Source organism: Phalaenopsis equestris, unplaced genomic scaffold, assembly GCF_001263595.1.
Source record: "Phalaenopsis equestris unplaced genomic scaffold, ASM126359v1 Scaffold000364, whole genome shotgun sequence".
Taxonomy (NCBI): Eukaryota; Viridiplantae; Streptophyta; class Magnoliopsida; order Asparagales; family Orchidaceae; genus Phalaenopsis; species Phalaenopsis equestris.
Window position 1 is genome coordinate 495,892 of NW_018164806.1, and position 24,769 is coordinate 520,660.

Sequence of the window (24,769 nt, forward strand, 5' to 3'; positions counted from 1 at the left end):
CGAACACGAACTAAGATGTGTTCGTTCGTGTTCGGCTCGTTTTGGCTCGAAATACTAATCAAGCTTATAAAGTAATATTTTAAAAAAATATAATTGGCTACAAGGCTACGAAGATTTATAATCAATTAAAATATTGATTAAGAAAATAGAATAAAAAATATTAAATTAGATTCAAATGATGTTTTAATATAAATAATAATTTTTAAATCTTGCTCAAACCCTTATTGTCTTATGTCTTATGGCTACATGATTAGGGTTGTTAAAAGGACTATTTGTTCGTGAACACGTGAACAGTTCATGTTCCGCTCGTTAAGAAAACGAGCCGAACACGAACACACTTTTTGAGCTCGAAATATAAACGAGCCGAACACGAGTTACACCCCTACATATATTGTCGGCGGCGGCCCATAAGATTTATGTTTGCATGCTGTTAAAAGTAGGAGTGACTCACCAGTTCTATTTTGTTTTTTTACATTCTGTGGTCAAAGTGGAGAGCCGGCGACCAAAATACTGCGAGGGAGAAAAGAAAGGAATGATAAAAGAGTCCGAATAAATAAATAAATAATATGGAACAAAAGGAAAAAAAATTAACTTTTCAAGAATTAAAAATGCGACATCCATTCAGAGATAATGTTTACTAAGATGTATCAGAAGGTGAAGCCTTATGCTGCCATGGTGCTTCAGCAGTTGAGCTTTGCGGGTATGTCGATTGTATTTTTGGCGGTTCTTAAGAATGGGATGAGCCAGACTGTGCTGTTTGCATACCGTAATATCGTTGCTGCCATTTTTATTGCTCCGTTCGCGCTCTATTTTGAGAGGTACTATTCTTGCTCGCTTCTATGTGGTGCAAATTTTTTGGATATATTTATGAAACAAGAACAGTTGCATCTTGAAATTGATAAATGTTGTCTTTATTGCCTAAATAATTTCATCTGTAGCAGGGGAAGGAGGCCTAGGATGACACGGCACATTTTCATGAAGATAACAGCACTTGGGTTGTTACAGTAAATGTCTTTCCGCCTAACTGCTCCACACAATTCCTAAGTATTTACACATCTAACAACTAAACTTTACCAGTGCTTTAAAACGTGTGTTTCATTGAGTTAGTCAAAGTGGTATTTTTGATTAGATATGTTTCATCGAGTGTCAAAAATGGAAAAATCAAAGTTTACATGTTAGATATGTACATACATGGTAATTATGTGGCATTTATGTAAATGCCCATAACTTCTTCGTTCCATTAATCTATATCAGGAGTCATAGTTAAATGATAATCATGATTTATTTTATCAAACTAGGGGTGTGCTTGATCAGAACTTATTATTCATGGGAGCCAAGTTGACATCCGCAGGTTATGCTTCTGCTCTCAAAAATCTAATCCCACCAATTACTTTCGTTTTATCACTGGCGCTCAGGTAAGGCCCAAATTTTTACAGATTTAATGCTTATATTATTTATCAGCATAATCCTTTCTCCAGACTAAAGACCTTTTGGATTAGAGGGTTTGGATTAATGAGAGGTCAAGTTGAACTTAAGATAGCACTGACCAGATTCAGTTATCTGCACAAACGCTTACAAGACTTCATCAATACATATCTTTACACTGATACGTCAAGCCTTGACCGATTACACGAGATTTTGAAGAATATCTTTTAATCCTTTTTGTGGGTTATAAAATTATGGAGTTCAAATTTTCAACTATTTAAATTAACAAAGTTATGACCGGGATCACTTATTTGTTGCAAATATTTGTGGGTTATCAAACGCATGCCTTGTAATAAATATAAATAGTGTTAAAAAGGAGAGGTTTGCATGCCATCGAAGCTATAAATTAATCGAGAATCCGAAAAGAGGAGGCCAGGTTCATTTCAACATACGGATAACAAGGGGTTTGAGAAGTTTCCATTCATTCAACAAACATAGGAGCCTGAAGGAAAAACGTGTGAGGAAATACTGGATTCTAATTACCAATCTGCAACCATTAAGGTTACGCGCGCGCGCGCACATATCCCATTATGGTTGCGCGCGCGCGCGCACATATATATATATATATATATATATATATATATATAGAGGGTACTATCTTATAATCTTATCAAATATATCTAGCCCAAACATGAAAATGAAATAATTCAGAAATAAACATAAAAAGGAAGATAATAAAAACTAATCAAGGAATTTTCCAAGTTCTCTTCAATTAATCCATCAATCACTCATGAGACGGTCGGTCTAGGCCCACCATGAAGAGAAGGTCGATCCTCTAAGATTTCCACACTCTACCTCAAGCTGGGTTATAGATATTGTAGAGCTCAAGTTTGGTATTAAAAAACTCAGAGAGGTTGCTTAAAGGAAGAGCTTAGGTGAATACATCAACAACTTGTTGATGTCAAGATATAGCTTAGCTGTATAATGCCACCATTAACTTTTTCAGAAGAAGCTTGTTATGTTAGCACCTAGCCTTAGGACAAATTTGTCATTTGTATGTCTAAGGGCAATTTAATCATTTATTATTGTTGTTGTTGAGTATAAATAGACTTTTTATGTCTAGGATTAGGAAGATGCATGAGATTGGATTGTGAGTCTTAGGTTTAGGGTTGGGAAGAGATTTTCAACCTCTCAAATTGTAGCAATTGGGAAAGATCATTTGCCTCTCGAATTGTAGGTGCTTATCTTTGGTATTCTTGTTGAGTTGATTGGAATACTAAAGAAAATTTGTGTTTGTCCGAATTTCTGTAAAAAAACGTGCCGATTTTGACGTTGGATCAAATCAAAATTGTATCAGAGAAAAATTTTTGGAAACAGTGCCCCGGATCGTCATACAATCTCGATCAAAGCTTGCGGGGAAGGCAAAGACGACATCGCAATAGAGCAGAACAGCTATGATTTTATCGGCCAATAATCCCTACGTGAGGAAGGATCGTGGCATACAAACGATTTCTTGACTTCACCTCGCAAATTAGTCACGATTGGAGCTAATTGGGAAGAATCACTGATTATCTAGACCCAAAAGTCGTGTACAGTTGCGTGCAAGGGGATGAGAAGGGTTGTTGCATAGACGCGAAGGGTTGGGGACACTGCGGTAGGGATCGACGTACAAAGACTGAAATCTCACATTTCTCTTTTCCTTTCGCGCAAACTTCACTTCCTCTCACGTCCTCTACCTGATACAGTCGCGATCAGAGCTATCTAGAATAGCAATGACTGGGGATCGGCATACAGAAACCCAATTCTCCACTTTTTCTCATCCTTTCGCGCCAACTTCTCTTCCTCTTGCATCGTCTATCCAATATAGTTGCGATTAGAGCTAAATGGGAAGGCCGTGATTGGAAAGCAGCGTACAGAAACCCAAAACTCCTATTTTCCTCTTCCTCCCAAGCTTTCTACCCGATAGAGTCACGATCAGAGCTACTTGGGAAAGCAGCGACTGAGAAGTGACTTACAGAGACACGAAACTCCCAACTTTCTCATGTTCCTTTTTCATAACTCTCACTTTTCTCTTGTTCCAGCTTTTCCCTCACACATCAGTCACGATTCTAAGCTAGTTGGGAAGACTAGACCAAAGCTATTAGACAGTCGTGATTTGAGCTACTTGGGAAGCCACGATCAGAATGATCCTGGATTATTGACTTACGGAACATTCGCTCGATTGGTCTCATCCTGAAGCAGACGACGAAATTCTGCATATAAAAATTGCCTTTTGTGAGAAAAAAAATTCTGAGAAGAACGACAGCTAAGAAAGTAAATGATTTGGAGAAGAAATTAGAGGAAGAGAGAAGTCAAATCAGATCTGAGATGGAAGAAACGCTCACCATTATAGAAGATAGGTTTTCTTCCATGGAGAACTGAATGAAGAATTGATTTGAGAAAATAAGGGAAATTCGAGAGGTGATAAAGAGGCTCATTGAGATGCAATCCAAGACCCCGTCAGATGCTCAATTTGCAAAACCCAAAGGAAAAGAGAACGAACTTGAGAAACATGACGAGGAAGATTTGAGAAAATATGAGAAATTTGAGAGTGATAAAGAAACTCATTCAAATGCAATTCAAGACCCCGTCGGATGCTCAATTTGCAAGACCTAAAGTAAAAGAGATCGAGCGTGAAAAACATGAGGAAAACATCCACCATTATGAACCCCCTCCCATGGCTCTGATAAGCAGATTTCTGATGGAGGTGGTTGGGTCGAAACATGGAGAAAAGCTTATGCAAAAGTTATGGGGGAGCACGAAGAAGAAATAAGAGAAGCAGAGAGGGGATATGATTATGATCGAAGGAGAGAATTTTACCCTCAATATATTAGGGGGAAACAACAGAGGGAGAGGGAGAGGGAGAGGAAGAGGGAGTTTGGGTGGAGTTGTTAGAGCTAGGAAGTTGAAGATGTTGATCTTCGAGGGAGAAGATGCATATGGATGGAGTATCGGGTGGAGCGATAAATCGCTGTGAATGGGCTAGGTGGGAGGAAAACTCATGGCTGCAGAATTATGTTTGGAAGGGAAAGCTCCAGCCCGGCTTCAGTGGAGGGAGACTAGATACCTGATCCATTCTTGGGAGGAAGTCAAGGATTGTTTGTCGGAACAATTCCGAGCAATTCTATGCCTTTACTCAGAAGGGGAACTGTCATGGAATACTGAGAGAGATTTGAGGGATTGTTGGGACGTCTGAGGAAGATTTCTGAAACAGGATTGGTGGAAAGTTTCATGAAGAGCCTGAAGCCCAACATACGAGCATCACGCTGAATATTGAGACAACAAGGATTGAGGGAGATGATAGAACTAGCTCAGATGGTAGAGGACAAGAATTAGATGAAGAAGGCCAACAGGAGCAACACAAATGGAACATCGTACCAAACTGCTACAACCAAGACGATATCACAAGCTCAAATAGTGGAAATTCAAAGGGAGGTTGCACGAGACACAAATAATGGAGGGCAATAATCGGGAGCAGCATTCAAGCGTCTTACAGAGACATATTCGAGAGAAGTGAGCCAAGGGGTTATGTTTCCAGTGATGAGAAATTTACCCAAGGACACCATTGCAAGGATAAAAAATTATAAGTTCTCATATTGTATGACAAGGAGACAGAGAATGAAGAAATAGAGATAGTTGTGAGAGGGGAGGAAAGGTGTCCATTTGGAGAGGAGGGGGGGTGGAAGTTTTTGTTAGCGCCTAGCCCAAGGGAAAATTTATCTTTTATACGCCTAAGAGCAGTTTAGTCTTTTATTATTATTATTGTTGGGTATAAATATTTTTGTTATATCTAGAGTTAGGGGGGTGGATGATCTTGGATTGTGAGTCTTAGGTTTAGGGTTTGAGAGAGATTTCCTACCTCAAGAATTTAATGAATTTGGAGAAATCACCTACCTCTCAAATTGTAAGTGATTGTCTACTGTGTTTCTGTTAAGTTATTAAGATTATTGAAGAAAATAGTTGTGTTGCCCTAATTTTTGTGGAAAAACGTGCTTATTTTGATGTTGGGTCATATCAAAAGTATACCAATTTCAATATTTTTGGTCATGTCATGACGCACAGGATTATTGACAATACTTATAGCTACTTGACCGTCACAAAATAGTTGTATAGGCCAATTAGAGGTACATTAAAATTCCTTCAACAATTTCTAAATCCAAATCCCTTCATAAATTTCTAAGACAATTGTCTTGTATTATGTTCTGCACTACTTCTAGAGAAACACTTGCTTCTTACTGCTTCATGTGACCAGATTTTCCCATACATATGAGCAATGACATATGGTAAACCTTCTGTCAATGAATTCCCCAAATTAACCTGCATCAGTGTAAACAAGTATCTCTGTGTTTCTGATTCTCTAAAAAATTAATCTATAACCAGAAGTTTGCTTGACAAATGTAAGGATTTGTACATCTCTAAACGTTCTTCATTTGAGTTATTCATATGGTGACTCAAAATACTAATAGAACATGCAATATCTGACCTAGTATGTAATAGGTAGATGAATTTTCCCACCAATCTTTGATATCTTCCCTTATCCACATATATATTTTCTTCTCCTCTATTAAACTTCCTGTTGGGCTCTATTGGAGTATCATCAAGTTTGAATCCAATCATTCCTATCTACTTTAGCAAATCTAGTAAGTATTTTCTCGATGATATAACAATGCCCTTCTTGAACCTTGTTACTTCCATAACTAGGAAATATATCATGGTTCCTAGGTCTTTGATTTCAAACTCAGTGGCAAACACTAGTTTGATTTTAAGAATTTCCCTTTCATCATCACCAGTAAGAATCATATCATTCACATATGCTATCAGTGGAGCAATCTTACATCCCTAAGTGTGTTTTATGAATGGTGTATAGCTTGACCTTGAGAATATATGTTATATCTCATATTTTAGCAAACCATTTAAACAATGACCATGGTGATTTCTTAAGACCATAGAAAAACATCCTGAGTTTGCATACTGTGTTTATTAGAATCATTCACAAGTCTTGGTGGTATCTCCATGTACACTTCTTCAAAATCTCCATTCAGAAAGGCATTTTTTTATGTCAAGTTGATGCAGGCCACAATCCTTGTTAACTACCACAGAGATGATAACTCTAAAAGTGTTCAGTTTGACAACAGGTGCAACTATCTCCTGATAATCGATCTTATAGGCTTGAGTGAAACATTTTGCAACCAGTCTAGTTTTGGATCTCTCATTACCACCAACTTTGTACTTGCTATCCCATTCTGTTGTGGGATATCAATACATATACTCACATAAATGATTCTATTTTTTGAAAGGTAGGATACAATGGAGTTGAAATATTCCTTTGCATTATTAGTTTTGAGGATCTGAATTATGCATTAGAATTGAGTGAATTGTGTCATGGAAGGTTTGGAAGATTGAGTTGTCTCAGATTTCTCCTTCATTAGGAATACTCGAGTGGTTCTAGTGTGATCGTCAATGAGTGAGACAGACCATCTAGCCCCACTTAGAGTTCTTACTTTTGAGGTTTCCAAATATCTATGTGGAAAATAAAAATATGATGTGGGAGTTTGTACTGCGTCATGGGATAAACATTTCTAGTGTGTTTGATAAGTTGACAAACTCACATTGATAAGTATTAGGTTTTTTATTGATAAACAAACAATGATATATTTTTGTAACACAATTGCAATTAGGATGACCCAAACGACAATATCATAACATCACTTCATTTGAACAAAAATAGACTCTGCAACCTCAGAAACTTGAGAAAAGATAGATGTGGGACTATTTGTCATTTTAATATTTTTCCATGGTATTTATGGTTGTATATGTAGTGTACAGATGATTAAGCATTTTAAGGAGCAAAAGGACTCGAAACAAACTGAACCGACACCCAGACAACAATTTTGAGTGCCCATATGTCATCCTGGCCCCTTGAAAAAAAAAGAACAGACGCCTGGATACTCGGAACTAGAGGACCAAGCACCTAGGCGCCATAACTAGACACAAACGCCTAGGCTCCATTTTTGGGCGCCCAGACACCCGAATCTAGAGGCCCAGACATTGGTTTTGGGCATCTAGGGCATAAGAGTAAATTTTTTGTTTGGACGCTTCCATCCATATCGTTTCGAGTAAAAGGAGTTAAAAAATGTCTAATCGAACCAATAAGAGGAAAGAGAGGATTAGAGACGAACGATAGGGAGAAGAAGAATACTCGGGAGCAGTCAAAGCATTTCAAAGGAGGAATCCTAAGGATTGTTGTGAGTGTGAGTGTTCGCCCGAGTGAGAACAAGTGTAAGAGTGAGTGTGTATCCATTTTTGTACTCAAACGGTGCAGAACTCAGCGATTTCATTGTAAGTTCGTTTGAATCAAAGTAGAACATCGATGAGATTGTTCTAACTTTGTTAAAATTTGATTTTGCAATGAAGTTTATGTTGTGTTTACCTATAATTAGTATGGCTTAAACTTCTCTCTCTCTTGAATTAGATTATATGCAATTAAATTCTATGTTCTATGATTGCATGTAATTTATTTATAGGTTGATGGTTTAAAATTCTTGTTATAATTTACGAATAAACTGATCATTTAGGATGTGCTGTGATCTAGTACTATGAGAGTAGACTAGTAGAAGAATTAGGTTAACTTATACTATTCTAAGAGAAGAGAAATACTATTGTTAGGATTGTACAATTGTGTAGGAAAATTTGTAAACACATGAGTATTTGCGTGGTTAGAGGATTAAATGTAATATGAAACTCTAATTTTCTTATGATCGCCGAGAGGAGCTAAGAAAAATTATTGCTCCTGATTGTCAAACTTCATTAGTCACTGAGATATATTTACTTTGCATAAGAACAATTCAAGAGAAGTTTCATATCACTTGCTCAAACTCAAAACTAGATATAAATTTACTTTTTGCAAAAATATTAGGACTAGAAACTTTAAAATTTTTAAATTTTGAACCTCGGGCTAAACTCAAAACCAGTATACCAGAACTTTTCCCGACTTCGAAAGTTCACCAATTCCTCGTGAGATCGATACACATACTAAGTTTCCTATACTACATGGTCGACACGAATATTTGCTTGCATCATTGGTGCTTCATAGCATTTCAGTTGTATCACATGTACAAGTCTTGATACATTTTAGCCTACTAATCACCTTACCTGAATCCACCATCTAAAATTCACAAAGATTTGCAAGGAAGTTAGTTATACATTTCATATTATGAGTAAGCTTATTTAGCTCTGTACGTGAAGGAAAACAAAATTAAACTACAGTCCAACTATGGAGCACATAGAGTTGAGAAAAAACTAATATCCTGAGAGAGCTCCACATCTATTTTTTTAGTAATTTTTTTAGTGTGATCAATTTGCAAGTCTGACAGATTTAAATGTAGAAGCTTATTGACATTAACTAGAGCATTGATGTATCCAGTCATATGATCAAAAGCTCATGAATCTATGATCCAAGGTCTAAATCTCCCATTGTTGATAAGATAGAAGGATATATTTTACCCTGATGTGACATGAAGTTGGTGCGCTATTCTGTATTACCCCTAAGAAGTTTTTTCGGTGCTCCAAGCTATTCCTTCGTGAATGGGACAGATGACCATTCAAATGTTGTGGCAACATTAGTCTTGCTCTCTTGATCTTTCATTTCATGTCGAGAATTCCAATCTACAGACTTTCCATGGAGTTTTCAACATTAGTCTTTGATGTGCCCGATTTTTTTGTGAGTCACATGTGAGACGATTCCTATGGGAAGAATTTGGAGTTTAGAGTTGATCTTTCAGCACTTAATGAACTCCCATTTCCAGTCATCATAAGCTTCTTTTTACTCTCTTCTCATCTAACTTCAACAAAAGCTTAACGGGTAGATATAAGAAGTTTTATTCATATGATCATCTCTCTTACTTCATCCAATTCCTTAGTCTCACTAAGAATTTAATCGTTCTCTTCTTCCCGATAATGGACTTGTACATCACATCATATGGACATTTCCATACATATATCTCAGGCATATCTAAGTATAGCCAATACTTTGTCAAAAAGTAGAAATATTGGGTGACATTTAGCTCTTCTTGATGATTATCATGTAGTTTGGTTTCGATCTCAAATAACTCTACAGTATTCTCAGTATTGGAATAAGTTTCTCTAACGGTTTCTCAGATTCCTTTGGTTGTTTCGTAAAATAAGAAATTTCTCTTACTTCGACCTTTAATCTACCATGTGTGATAGTTACGATCAGTGAGCTCATAAACTGTGCCCTCTCCCATGAGATGTTCCTCTTTTCATTTTCCACAAATGTACATAAATATAAATTGAGACTAGTGAAGAAAGTTATCATCATTTAGTTTATGATTTGTTATAAATGAAGAGAGTTTAGGGTCTGTTCAGACAAAATTCTTGGTTTCTTAACTAACCTCCTGAGTAGAACTAAACTTCTTCATTTCGTACTTGGTCATAAACCCTTTGCACATTTAGAGTTGTTGTTGCTTGTTGCAGGAATGGAGGATTGCAGCTGCTTCCATGTTGCAGGATCTTTAGATCATAGTATAAGTGCATATATTAGATTATTAAATGACCTTTAAATTATAGTATAAATGAATATATCGGATTTTTTGCATGACCTTTAAATTTTTAGTAGATGTGTATTTATTCTTTAGTAGATAAATATAAAATATTTTATAAGAAAGTAATTTTATGAATAATGAAAATAGTGTATACATGAATGCTTGTATGAACATTCTAAGATGAGGAGCTTACTCTTTATGATACTAGCTCAGAACGATAAGGTAACTGCACGAGTAGACGTTTTTATATTACCTCTGACAATTGTGAAACTTAGATCATTGACCGTTGTGCCGATGAGAGAATATTTGCTAGAGATGAGTAGACAACTTATCATCTCAGACAATTATGTAATTTAGATAAAAAAAAATTATGTCGACCAGATAATATTGGTCATGAGTAAGTATACACATTTTCACCTCAGTCAATGGTGTAATTTAGATCACGACCGATGTGTCGGTGGGATAATATCAGTCATTCATGTTTAAGATATGTTTCGCGGTGCTCCTAAGACAGATGTGAAAACTAAGAGTATGAAATATTTTAAGAATTAAAATATTGTCTTTTGAAAAGTAAAGCAAAAATTAATGCATGTAGTATTCTAGATTATTCTTATTGAGCAAATATCATGAATACTAATATTAGATTATGATATGATTTTTTATAATGAATTATGAAAAATCAGTATATATATTGTCTTCTTTTCCTTGGGTTGTTATATTTTAAATGTGTAATTGCCCCCACTGGGTTATAATAAATAATTGATTATGTTAATTTAATATTTTTTTATGGATTTCAACTTTTGAATAAGATGAATACTTAAGGAGATAATGTATACATAGGCGAGGTCAGCAACCTAAAAGGCAAATTTTATTTGGTCAATTAAATTACTTTATTTAGTGACTCTTTCAATTTATTTGGATTATAAACTATTAATGATAGAAAATGAATAATAGAAAATTTTATTGCACCGTTCGACTTTTCGTTTTTTATCTTGTTTAATTCTAAGTCCCGGGTTGAATCATGACAAATAGCTTGATCTTCGTGCAAATGTAGAACCATGTGGGTTTCACCAACAACCAGAATTACGAGTGTAATGTTCACCTTCTTTATTATGTTTACACTTTTGTCTTCAATTCACTTCTTGCGCAAATTTTAATTACTATCAAAATAATTGATTTCAAGCTTTTGTTTAAAAAGCTATGAAAAACTAGCATTGAAGATGATATATCACCAATTCAATAGATAGAATATTGGATTATAGAAGATGCAGATAGAGAACTAAATTTATTGAAGAAAGCTTTGTGAACCTTCAAAATGAGTAGACATGTGATTTGTAGATTAGGAAGAGTGGGAGTTGATGAATGTAAAATACCTGAGAATATTATCTACAATTGGTCTCTATGAAGATTCTCTCTGACATTGAAAAGCCATTTTAGTCAATAAAATACATATAATGAAAAAGCTTTATATAATCTTAGGATGCCAAAGAAGTTTCAATCATAGATTACATCAGCAAGTTCAACTCAATTATGAGGCGAATAAGCTATATGAATACAAGCTTTGATGATGAGATCCATTCTTGAATTTTATTTTTATCGATGCCCAAAACCTAGGACGGTATTGTGATGGTCATCAAAAATTTATATTGATCATTAATCATAACTCATCGATAACAACAAAAACAAAGCCTTAATCCCACTACGTGTGGTCGGGTCGGTTACATGTGTGGTCGGTTACATGAATCTTTTTTTCTCCATTGCGTCCTATTTAGTGCCATATTTTCATTTAGTTTTAAAAAATTAAGATCATTTTTTATACAACAAGCCCAAGTTTTCCTAGGTCTACCTCCGTCTTTCTTAACATAAGTCGAATCTAAAACATCTAATCTCCTAATTAGATCAACAGATGGTTGACGTTTAATGTGACCAAACCATCTAAGACGACTTTCTCTAATTTTGTCCGCCACAGGAACTACACCAACCCTATCACAGATATATTCATTTCGCATTTTGTCTAAATGCAAAGCCACTCATCCACCCAATCATTCTCATCTCGGCAACACTTAATCATAACTCATCGATAAAAAAAAAAATCTTTAGAAAGGAATTCAGATGACATGAAAAAGCGGATAATTAACAATCTTTGATTTTAAATAGAAAGATATGGATGCATATCGTTCAATTCTTATATATTTACATATCTAACTCCTAAACTTCAACTTTTACATAACTACCACCTTATCTTTCCATGAAAAGGTGTATTTCACCTTTTTAAGGTTTTTTAGTATATTTTTATGTGATATTATGCATTTGGGTGGCAAAAATATAAATGTAAAAAATCAATGTTTAGGGTTCAAATATGTAAATATAAAAGAATTGGGTCGAATACACGTAAATGCCCCTTCTAAATATTAACAATATGAGTATGATGCAGAATAAAAGTAATAAGCATGTACCAAACCGGAGGTGCTAGTTAACGCCTTCACCTAGAATACTAAAAGTGAAAAAACAAAGTCAAAGTGAGAATATGGTAAGTATATATAAGCCAAAACGGGATGCATGGCTCTCACATACGCAGATTTTCAAATAGAAAAAAAGACGATACTTGCGCTGCCTACCTCTGAGACTGATATGAGTGTCAGAGAGTGAGAATTTGCTGCTTTGCTCCGCACCTCAACAACGTACTTTCCGCTGCATCCTAGGTACGTAACTCGCTCTAAACGAACGTGGGCTTACTTTCAAAGAGTGGTTGAACCCAAGAACTTCTGTCTGAGTGAGAAGTGGAAACCTTCTTGGTTCTAGTTATAGGAGAGCGAGAACCTTCCAGGTAAATAGGGATTATGCCACCTCACCTCAAGAAAATGGACCAAAGTCCCTGTATAGTTTTTTAGGTGGTAGGTAAAATTTCTTAGAGTTGTTTCGTATTGAGTTCTAAACTATAGGAGAGAAATGAGTGAAATCTCTTTTCTTCGGTGAGAGGGTGTTGACTGAAGTGTTGCAGTGAAAAAAAAAAATAAATTGGACTAGGTGATCTATGACCATCCTTTTTTCGAATTGAAGCGTGGAAGCGGAAGACTTCTAGTATTATTGTTAGTTGAAGGCAAACAAGCCAGGAAAGAACGTCAGCTTCACCTCCATACATACTTGATTATGGAAGCTACTACAATGTGGAAAGTAGAGTGTTTTCCCCCATACCTGATAGTTTTCACTTTTTTGAAATCCAGTACAGTACGGCCAGACGAGTCGTAATTTGCAAAAAGGACAATAAATCAAACATTTTATTTTGACTAAACCAAATATTTAAGACGTGGAATGATAACCCAATTATTGGGGGTTGTTATCCCTTTCCAGAGGCTACATCACGAACTTAACTGACCGGTGGTCGACCGAGCCAAGCGATTCTAATGTCGTCGAGTCAATACGGGGAACAAATGGCTTGAACTTGTACCTTCTAATTAACCCCACACTCATATGAGGCATAGACTGAACAGCTTCATATGAGGCCCAAAGCCATCTGATTACAAATCCAGATTAGATAGAGAATCGTGAGAGAAACCCCAAGGAGTCAGCTTAGGGGGTTGTGATTCGGTCACTTCTTCGGTCACTTCAATGGGGGATGCCCGCTTTCTTTTGATTCGCCAGCTGTCACTCTGGCCAACCATCGTAACTCGAAGGTACAAAGGTGAGTACATCTGTCTTTCGCTTTCCCTCCGGGAAGAAAGAAAAGGGGACACCCATACCCTAGTGGAGAAGACATGTTCGAGAAAGAAAAAGACAATTGATCCATGGGAAGTTGAAAAGTTTGAACCAAAGTTGAGAACGTGTCCCTACCAGGCTAAGGCATCTGCAAAGCTATTAACCTCTCCCTAGGCTTGGTCCATCTGAAAAGAGGTCAAACTCAAGGATATCGACCAACAGTCATTTACAAAATGGTCAAAGAATTTTCTTGGTCTAGATACAGAATTTCTTCTGGTTATTACATCCTCCGCCTAAATCTCAACCTCAAAATGTTTCATACCAAAATTGAGGACACCATTCCTAAGAGCCAAGAACTTAGCCATCGACTTCAAACATGCCCCATATATCTATCCTAATCCCTAATCCAATGACCTCTATCATCCCTCCCTACACCAGCTTGTCCTGGATTGCCCAAGTAGGACCTATCCCTATTCAGTTTGAACCAACTTCAGAACCTTCCACGACTTGGACCATAGAGTTCGTCCTGCCCGAAAAGCGTCTAGTCCGAAAAAAACTATGCAACCTTAGCCAGAGACGAGAGGCTAAGATTTGGAGAGAGGGGGCCTTGTCTGAACACATAGACTTTCAGTGGAGCAAGAGGCAGCCAAGACCAAAATTGAAAAGCATGCTACAAGGGAAAGGAGGGGTAGAGGCATTAAGTCAGTCTATTCGTACCAAGAGGCGATCTAGACAAGAATTAGGTAAGATTACTGCTACTCCTTTCTTGGTTCAATAAAGGGAAGATCGAATCTGCTATTTCCCATGATAACTCTAGTGGATATTCGCGTCAAGTACTTCTGAACTCATAGCACAAGAATATGGGAAACAAAATCATAAGGCCAAAAGCCAAAAAAAAAAAAAGATAATGCATGCCATTATAGGGAATAATTAGAAAGTACTAATACTTAGTGCAGAGCATCCAATAGAGATAAAAGACGAGACTCAAATATATCATTTCATGCTTTTTCCTATACAAATCTAAATTACAAAAAAAAAGTAATTATAGCAAAAAATTACGTTATCTGTAACGACTGTTTGAATATTATAGACATTAGAGGAGTGAAATATAAATAATATAAAACAATACTTGGAAGCTGAAAAAAAATAAACATATCCTTGGCTTGAAAAGGAACATGATCTTTATCACACAACTAATATATGTCATGCGACTCTTCATACTACTGATAGATGAAAAGTGACGTAACAAATCTTGGTGATTTCTCAGGGCAACACAACATTCACTCTTTATACCACCATCAATACAAGAATAATGAGAGCCCCTATCAATACAAAGATAGATTCAAATAATTACACTAAAGGTAAGATTATGTGAGTAAGAAAGGACAAGAAAATCCCAACATTATATGAAGATTACATTTTGGGTAAACAAAGATGGGTTAGTTTCTCCCACGCTGGGAAATAACAAAAAACTAAATGTTAAAGCTTGTGCACAAGGATCATCCCCCATCATTTTTCAGATGGTATTATTAAACTACATCACTTTCTTTGATGTAACAAAAAAAATGACATGAGTTTTTTTTTAAATAAAAATAAATTTAATGTTCTGTAAATTTCTGTTAAATGAAAAGTCCAGTAAAAAATGAAATTGAAGATGAACTAAAGTACCTACGATCAAATAATGATTGGATGCAGGACTCCATATAACTCAAAAACTATTATGTTTAAATTGCTGACGAACATCTGCTCGCATCATTGTTAGTTATATGAGCAAGTTAGTATAAAATTCTAAGTAATAACTCAAAGAATTTCTAATTACTAAAAATCTTATTGTACAAATGATTGGACTTCATCGTTGTTAAGAAGAAAATAAAAAATCACGTTTAAAGATCCTTATCATTGAGGTAACATGTAATATGTCTCCCTGATGTTTCTCCTAATTTTTGAAATACAGATAATTCAAACTACAGAGGTATCTCACCAACATTTTGATGTATTGGTTGATGTTGCTCAAAATAATAAGAACATAATGTAATTGTCTCCTACGACAAGTATGTTTCGCATATCGACCCTCTGGACATGCTTTATTTTTTACAGTTCTCTAGATTTTATTCAAAAATCTGCGATATACACATATTTTTAATAAATTATGGTAATAAAGCCTTCTAATATAAAAAGTTCAGTGAGATGAAATACCTATAAAAAAAATACATCCACATGTACTATACTGAACGCCCAAGTATAACTTCATAATATAGATGGACGAGCACATACTCTATAGAGTCAAAAAAATCAAGAGTAAATATCTACTCGAGTTTGCATAATATTAATGAAATACTCAAAGATTTTCAACGCATCCGCAATCAAAGCCCTTGCACACGTTCTTGAATAATGCACTGATTTCGATTAATGGAATAAATATCGGTAGTGACACATCACTCAATGTATTTTGCAATAAACACTATAAAAAAATATGACAATCATGACTTTTCATGCTGAATATCTTCCATGCTCTTACGTCAATGCAGCGACTCAAATTGAACACATACCCACTATGAAACATGAGAGAATGCATCCATTTACATAATATTTTTTGTTGATCTAATGTTAGACAATACTTCATTTTAGGCTTCAATAGTTTACATGTGTTAGTCTATTGAAGTTCTAACTCTCCTATTATAATACTCATTCAAGTACAATCTTACTTTGATATTATCTTTAATTTTACCCTTAACATTCATCACAATATTGAAGATATTATCAAAAAAAATTTCTCAATATGCATGACATCAAGATTATACCTAATCAAATCGGTCATCTAGTAAAATACTTTGTAGTGTCCAATTATGTGTAACATCAAAATAAAAAAAATGATTTAAGGCTAGTTTTGAGTTCTCAGTGACCTTCAATATTTAATTAATCATCTGTCATAAATCTTCCTCACTTATTCTTGGGAGAGAACTTGATTTTTCAACCCTAGTCTTTAAGAAGACATCTTTATTCCTTCTAAATGGGTGATTGTATGTTAGAAATCTACGGTGACAGCCAAACCAAAAAATTTTTGCTTTCATGTTTTAAGATGAATACCTTGGACAGATCCATACAATAAGGACAAGCTACTTTTTTGTCGTGCCCCAATCATATAGTATCACATAAACAAAAAAATTACTAATCGCACAAATCATGGCAATTATAAGATGAAAATTCTGTTTTGTAGCAATATCATAAATAAACACACTTGCTTCCCATAAAATTTGAAGCTCATCAATTAAAAGTTGTAAGTAGATATCAATTTTTTCCTCTAGGTCTATGGATATGGTATGATCAACATTAAAAATAAAAACGACGTGTCATGCGCACATCAAGGGGCAAGTTATATCTCTAATAATCACTGGCTAACATGAATAAGTAGTTACAGTCTGATTGTATGATGTGAACTCGCCTACACATAAGTCAAGCCTAACATTGTGTGGTTCAATAACAAAGTCAAGATAAATACGATCAAAATATTTACAGGCTTCCCCATCTGACAGATGACTAAAAGAGTTGGTATCAACACATCTATTATTATGTCATATCATGTGAGGAGTCGTAGACATAAAAACGAATAATCTTTGAAGTCAAGGAATGAGGCGGAAGTAGAAGAGATGCTTGTATGAAATACTTTTCTGATTTTTACTTTTTCAACTCATTTGTTTTGAATCTCAGCACCACAAAATTTGCACTGTGTCTACATTGTAATTATCTTATAATACAACAAATAACCATTAACACCACGGTGTATCTTTTATGATAGTAATCCTAACTTCAAAACTTTTTTTTTTGTAGAGGTCCTCTAGAACTAAATTTCCCTTGGGGTTTATATCCTTCATAAATACTGCAACACGATTAAAACATTCTCTAAGCACAATATAATCTTACTTAATGCTCAATATTCTTAGCACTATTAATAACTCTGAATGTGTGGTGCAACATTCCCATAAAAGTTGTTATGCAACACTAAATAAATTGTTAAATTTTTGCACTTCACTCTTCAGATCTTGATAATTCTTAGAAACACTCCTGATGAAATGAGTTTTGCCTTCATCAAAAATCATTTCTTCATATATGTTAGGATCATATTCCGTTAAGGGAAAGAACATGATGAAGCACCGCATGATCATATTGAACATCTGGTTAATACTCAACATATGCAGTCCAGTTCCAATAATTAAGTTGAAAGCTCTTACGGTACAACTTCAACTTGACCTCATTAGGCATTAGATACAATAATTTTTGTGTTTTGCGCATGAAGCTTTCATTATGAAAGGCAAATGGGCAGCTACGAAGCCACTTGCACAAATTCTTGAACATCATTCAAGAAATCATCTGTGGTTCCTTTTCTACTTGGTTACAATATATTCTATATCCTTGATCTCAAATATCCATCAGCAGTTTACGTAGATTTAAAAATTAAGACATTTAAATATCACTCACAAAATGATCAATTCATACATAATTATGTACATATACCTAAAACTACAATTCTAACATATATACATATACATGCAAACATATACACAAATATATACATAGACACAATTATACACATGCACGCACATATATAAATACATACATTCACACACCACACGCACATATATTATCAAAAACACATAAATATAAACACACACACATAAATATATATACATACACACAAACACAAAAATGCAAGAGTTCCGTGAATTCACAAATTTTAGGTTTTAAGAGCCGAAATTTTGCTTTTGATTCAACTTAAATCCGACTTAACTAAATTAACAAGGAAAGTGGATCAAATTTAATGGATTAACATTTTTGGATTTACTAAATCCTACTAACCCTACATTCTACATGCAGCCAAACATCCCCTAATGCATAGTTGAACCCTAATACATACAAAATAGAATAGATCAGCAAAGAAAAAACAAAAGATTTGAAAAAAAGTGAGAAAAAATTTTACCATGAAGAAAAGCTCGCATATGATGATTTGTCAGAGTCATGAGGTCCTCGGACGGTCACTGAAGACGATCACTGGGGGCATTCACTAGAGGGCTAGGGTTTCTGGAGCAAACAATAGAACAACGGAGAGCGTTAATGCATCTAACGCTCAGTAATTTGTGTCGATTGTAGCGTTCATAAATTCGTTCACTATTAAGTCACAAAGATAAAGATGAATAATGTCATCGCTATTGTCGACACAAATTTATTGTGTCTGCATGAGACAACACAAACTTCATCATTAATAATGCACGGCGTAAATCAAATGTAAAAGCAAAACAAATAATTTCATCGGACAAGTCCCGCCACAAATATAGATGTTATTTAGTTATTTTCACGTAGTGTTGCCTACATGAAGGAAGCGACTTTCTTCTTAAATGATTTCCTCCTTCGTTGCTCTAATATGCCTATCTACAACAGGAAGTTGTGTTATCTCATTGTTTCATGTGAACTAGAATAGGTCTATGCTATCCCTTTTATTAAGTAAAACTATTGGATATATTTATGCAAAGTGGTAACTACAAAGTGGTCCCCTAAACCCTTTTTATATATGAAGAAAAACTTTTGATCCACCTTCTTCAAAGCATAGTGGAATAATTAGATCTCAGAACAATCGTAGATGCAGGTGGATCTCATCAATTCATATAAATGTGTCTAGTGCTTGTGATCTTTATTGTGTTTATTCTGTAGTATTTACTTAAGTTTTGTTATTATCAAAATACTATTGACTTTGATATCACTTATTGAGGAGTAGAATTAAAATGGGGCTAACTTAAGGTAATAAACTAGTAGATAAAGTTATTATTCAAAAAGCATAAGCTCGACATATTTTTCAACTATCTGATACGAGATTAAACCCAAAAACATCATGCATGCAAATTAAAAATAGGGTGGGAGGGGGTCGATTATTACATCCAATTAATCCTAAGACCTAGGTATACATGCCTTTCAGCTTTAAGAAATTAAATTAATATACTTTTGAGTTTTTTTTCAATTGCAGTACGAGACCGAGTGTTATGAGGGCCATAAACTGAATGAACCACCTATTCAGTGTTGAGCCATCGCCTTCGACGCCCCTCATAGAGGAATGAACGAAATGGTACCAAAATTAAGCTAGATACAACTGTGGTGAAACTCGTTTCAAATCAAAAAACTAAAATTTATGAATATTTATGGCCTATCCCCAGATATTCTGACCTTAACATATTTTTAAATATAAAATGCGTGGCTAAATCTAATTAAAGTCTCATGTCCCTCAATAAGTTGAAGCAATCTTGTACTCAAACTTTGATCTTAACTATACAATAAGGTGTTAACTCTGTCTATGTTTTTATTTAACATTGGTTTATTAACCAAAAGCAGAGTTGAGAAACTGAACATATATCAGAGACATGGCAAAGCTAAGGTCATTGGAATTCTATTAGCCTTGGCTGGTTCACTCCTCATGGTTCTATACAAAGGACCGGCCGCAGAGTTCCCACGGTACAAAGGGCGAGAACATCATTCTGCAGTTAATTCCAATGGTAATGATAAAGAAGGGTTGAATTGGATTATGGGAACATTAATGATAATAACGAGTAGCACCAGTTGGTGCATCTTCCTAATACTGCAGGTAATAACAAGAGTTCTTAATTTTGAGTTTTTGTTTATCACACGTTATCTAACAAGATTACATGCATTTATGATAGTCGAATACATTAAAATCATATGAGGCTAAATTTAGTCTCACCACCTTGATTTGTTCCATGGGTGCTGTAATGAACACTGTACTTGCCCTAGTTTTGGAGCATGGATCCCAATCATGGATTATAAAGTGGGACATGAGGCTCTTTGCCATCATATATTCAGTAAGTTCTTCCTCAGTAAAAAAATAAAATACATTAATCAGAAATATTAAGGAGAAAGTTGAAAATCAAGAAAAAAACAATATTGTTTACAGGGCGTGGTATGTACTGGGGTTACTAATTATTTGTTGGAGCTGGTTTTGAAGGACAAAGGACCAGTTTTTGCCGGAGCCTTCACTCCACTTTGTATGATTGTTACTGCTGTCTTGGGCTCTATCATTCTTGCAGAGAAAATACATCTTGGAATGTAAGAATTTTTTTTCATTTCTCGTTAATATTTAAGTGTTAAAATAGATGAAAGGTTTGATTAAATAATTAAATTAAAACTTCTAAGAAAGGTTTTAATTTGCTATATTGAACGTTGTAGGATTATTGGGGCAATAATTATAACAGCCGGCCTCTATTCCCTTCTTTGGGGCAAGAGCAAGGATTACACAACTCAATCAGAAGATGATCAAAGCAGGGACTATTTCTTGAATACAGATTTATCTATGGCTGAACACAGCATTACAAAACAAAATTCTATACCCATTGATCATGACACGACAAAAGAAAAGTCAATGACCATGCCTTGATCATTTCTTTTGCACAAAACATAAACAGTCGACAACCACATAAGGGGCCGATATGGACGAACAAGATGGTCTATTATGTTTGACGAGGGGATGGAGAAGGTGAAGAGAATAGTGAGGGAGATGTTCAGTGACATAATAATGATTTTTTCACTATATTCTTCACTTTTTTTTAGTTTGCATCTATCCAGTTCTGTTTATTTTCTGTTTTTCAACGTTTTTTCGTGGCACAGAAACTAGTAAGCAAAAAATAGGATTTAAACATTTTTTCTTCTTTTGTAGAATTTTCTAGGAAAATATTGTTTTAAAATAAAATAGAAATTACGATTGAAAAGTTCAGTTTTTGAAATCTCAATGTTAAAAATAGAAAGGGACATTTACATACATACCACCCAATTCCTATGTATTTACATATCTAACACCTAAAATTTACAATTAGCACTTATAACAACAAACTGGTGTGCACCATCTATATAACCAAGACATGGATTATAAGAGGATAAAGTCATATACCATGACATGGAAGCTTACTTCATAAGTTTCCCATCTTCTCTCAAACAATCTATTTCCACAGTTCATAATCTGAGTGCTGAGACAATCCACACGAACACCCTCTCCATGAGAGCTCTAGCTTTGCACATCCCTCAATCATATAAACTCATCCTATAAAAAAATTAGTATTCATAATGGCAAGTGTGGAAGGGGCGGCGATGATAGCATATAGATGGTCCTATGTAGGCTGAGAGTAGAGTCAATAAAAAGAACAGAGGATGCAGAAAGAGCAAACAAGAACCATAAGGCTCTTAGTTTTTTTAAGATATAGTTGCCCAAAGAGAGGGTAATAATGTCAAGTATATACATGTTCTGGAAAATGAAAAAATTAGCTCACAACTCGTTGCGAATTAAAAGGAGAATACTCATATTGGATATATGAGGTTTACGTAAGCATTTATCAAAACTTAGACTCTAAGAATCAAAGTATGTCATGCAGTGTCAATTTCTACAATTAGAGTGGATGGCTGGCCATCAAAAGAATTTCATTTTTGATCATCAAAGATCAAAAGAGTCCAACAACTGGCATTACAGCCTACTTAGGCCAGTAGTTCCAACAGGCCACCTTAAGTGCATTTTAGAAAATAATATTGCCAAGTCAACATGATATAGTAAGACTGATATAAGCCTAATCCATATGACAAAAATGCATTTAAGGATGTGAATGTCATCATTTTCATTTTGGTACTTACCATAATGTTAAACTTAACACAAAGAAAAGTTTGGACAGCTATAATACAGTAAAACTTGTCTAGACTCTCGCTAATAAACCATACATCAAAGCTCAAGATAGTCCAATGCTGAATAATAATATTAACTAAGATATTAATAGGCCAGGTTCATTGGATTTAAATAAATAAATAAATAAAAGAGTGAGCATATGATATTTTCTTGTTTCAAGAATCTGATTGATTTTATTTCATTATATTTTATGATAAAACTTTTAACCTGTTGACCTCAATTTTCGTGAGGTCTAGTTTTTCTTGTAGGAGTTAGGATCTAGCCTCAGGGGTCTTCCTGCGACTATCTTAGAACCTTAGAAGTGGTGCCCGCCTCGTTTTAGTTCGACCCGTTTCCGTCCTCTTTTGGAGTTTCGCGTGTGTGGTATCGACTTCTAACGCTTAGAAGGATGAAACCGACATGAGGAAACCCAAAATGGATTCCTATAGGACCTTTCCGAGCCTTAGGGTGGCCTTCTGCACAATTCACACTCCTGCGCGCACCAGCTTCGCGATTCGGAGAGTCGACGCGTCCGATTGCTGCAATTCGCATTGACTGCACCGTTATTTGTCGGGGACTCGAGTAAACCACTTGTGACGATCAATCGCGGGCCAATATTTGGTGAAGTTTGAATTTTGACGCGTTTTGACCCGATTGTCGACGATGTCGTCCGAGCGACCCCGGATGACGAAATGGACTGCGCCAACGCGTCTGGAACGTTGATTTTGCCCGGGGAGGACACCCATTTTGTCGCGTCGTCGCGCGCGAATAAATCGTTTTAATTAATATCTATATATATATATATTTAATATATATATTTATATATATATTAGTTAACGATTTTTTTTTTGGGCTCTGTTTCTCGAGTATGGTTCCTGTTTTCTAGTTGGAGCTTGGCTTTGGGCTCTGTTTCTCGAGTATGGTTCCTGTTTTCTAGTTGGAGCTTGGCTTTGGGCTCTGTTTCTCGAGTATGGTTCCTGTTTTCTAGTTGGAGCTTGGCTTTGGGCTCTGTTTCTCGAGTATGGTTCCTGTTTTCTAGTTGGAGCTTGGCTTTGGGCTCTGTTTCTCGAGTATGGTTCCTGTTTTCTAGTTGGAGCTTGGCTTTGGGCTCTGTTTCTCGAGTATGGTTCCTGTTTTCTAGTTGGAGCTTGGCTTTGGGCTCTGTTTCTCGAGTATGGTTCCTGTTTTCTAGTTGGAGCTTGGCTTTGGGCTCTGTTTCTCGAGTATGGTTCCTGTTTTCTAGTTGGAGCTTGGCTTTGGGCTCTGTTTCTCGAGTATGGTTCCTGTTTTCTAGTTGGAGCTTGGCTTTGGGCTCTGTTTCTCGAGTATGGTTCCTGTTTTCTAGTTGGAGCTTGGCTTTGGGCTCTGTTTCTCGAGTATGGTTCCTGTTTTCTAGTTGGAGCTTGGCTTTGGGCTCTGTTTCTCGAGTATGGTTCCTGTTTTCTAGTTGGAGCTTGGCTTTGGGCTCTGTTTCTCGAGTATGGTTCCTGTTTTCTAGTTGGAGCTTGGCTTTGGGCTCTGTTTCTCGAGTATGGTTCCTGTTTTCTAGTTGGAGCTTGGCTTTGGGCTCTGTTTCTCGAGTATGGTTCCTGTTTTCTAGTTGGAGCTTGGCTTTGGGCTCTGTTTCTCGAGTATGGTTCCTGTTTTCTAGTTGGAGCTTGGCTTTGGGCTCTGTTTCTCGAGTATGGTTCCTGTTTTCTAGTTGGAGCTTGGCTTTGGGCTCTGTTTCTCGAGTATGGTTCCTGTTTTCTAGTTGGAGCTTGGCTTTGGGCTCTGTTTCTCGAGTATGGTTCCTGTTTTCTAGTTGGAGCTTGGCTTTGGGCTCTGTTTCTCGAGTATGGTTCCTGTTTTCTAGTTGGAGCTTGGCTTTGGGCTCTGTTTCTCGAGTATGGTTCCTGTTTTCTAGTTGGAGCTTGGCTTTGGGCTCTGTTTCTCGAGTATGGTTCCTGTTTTCTAGTTGGAGCTTGGCTTTGGGCTCTGTTTCTCGAGTATGGTTCCTGTTTTCTAGTTGGAGCTTGGCTTTGGGCTCTGTTTCTCGAGTATGGTTCCTGTTTTCTAGTTGGAGCTTGGCTTTGGGCTCTGTTTCTCGAGTATGGTTCCTGTTTTCTAGTTGGAGCTTGGCTTTGGGCTCTGTTTCTCGAGTATGGTTTCTGTTTCCTGTTGGGAGCTGGGCTTTGGCTTTGTTTCTCGATTGAACTAGGTCCTTGGTTGAGTTAGCCCTTTTGAGCTTGGTTTAACTCTAAAGGGGGGGAGATCTGTATTTGTTTTGTCTTGCCCCTGCTAGGCTCGGTTTGGCTCTTTAGTTCTTGCTGAACTCAGTTTTAGCATTGTTTGAGGTTTTTTTTTT

At 35.9% G+C, this 24,769-nt stretch overlaps 1 protein-coding gene across 1 annotated transcript; it reads left to right on the forward strand.

Moving 5' to 3' along the window:
- The first annotated feature begins 642 nt into the window (after nt 1-642).
- Nucleotides 643-21,193, forward strand: LOC110026328 (WAT1-related protein At1g44800-like). Its single transcript, XM_020727221.1, has 7 exons — nt 643-818; nt 942-1,004; nt 1,299-1,415; nt 20,097-20,346; nt 20,423-20,581; nt 20,674-20,825; nt 20,946-21,193. The coding sequence occupies exons 1-7, from the start codon at nt 643-645 to the stop codon at nt 21,151-21,153; spliced, it is 1,125 nt and encodes a 374-aa protein (XP_020582880.1). The 3' UTR covers nt 21,154-21,193.
- Nucleotides 21,194-24,769: the final 3,576 nt, after the last annotated feature.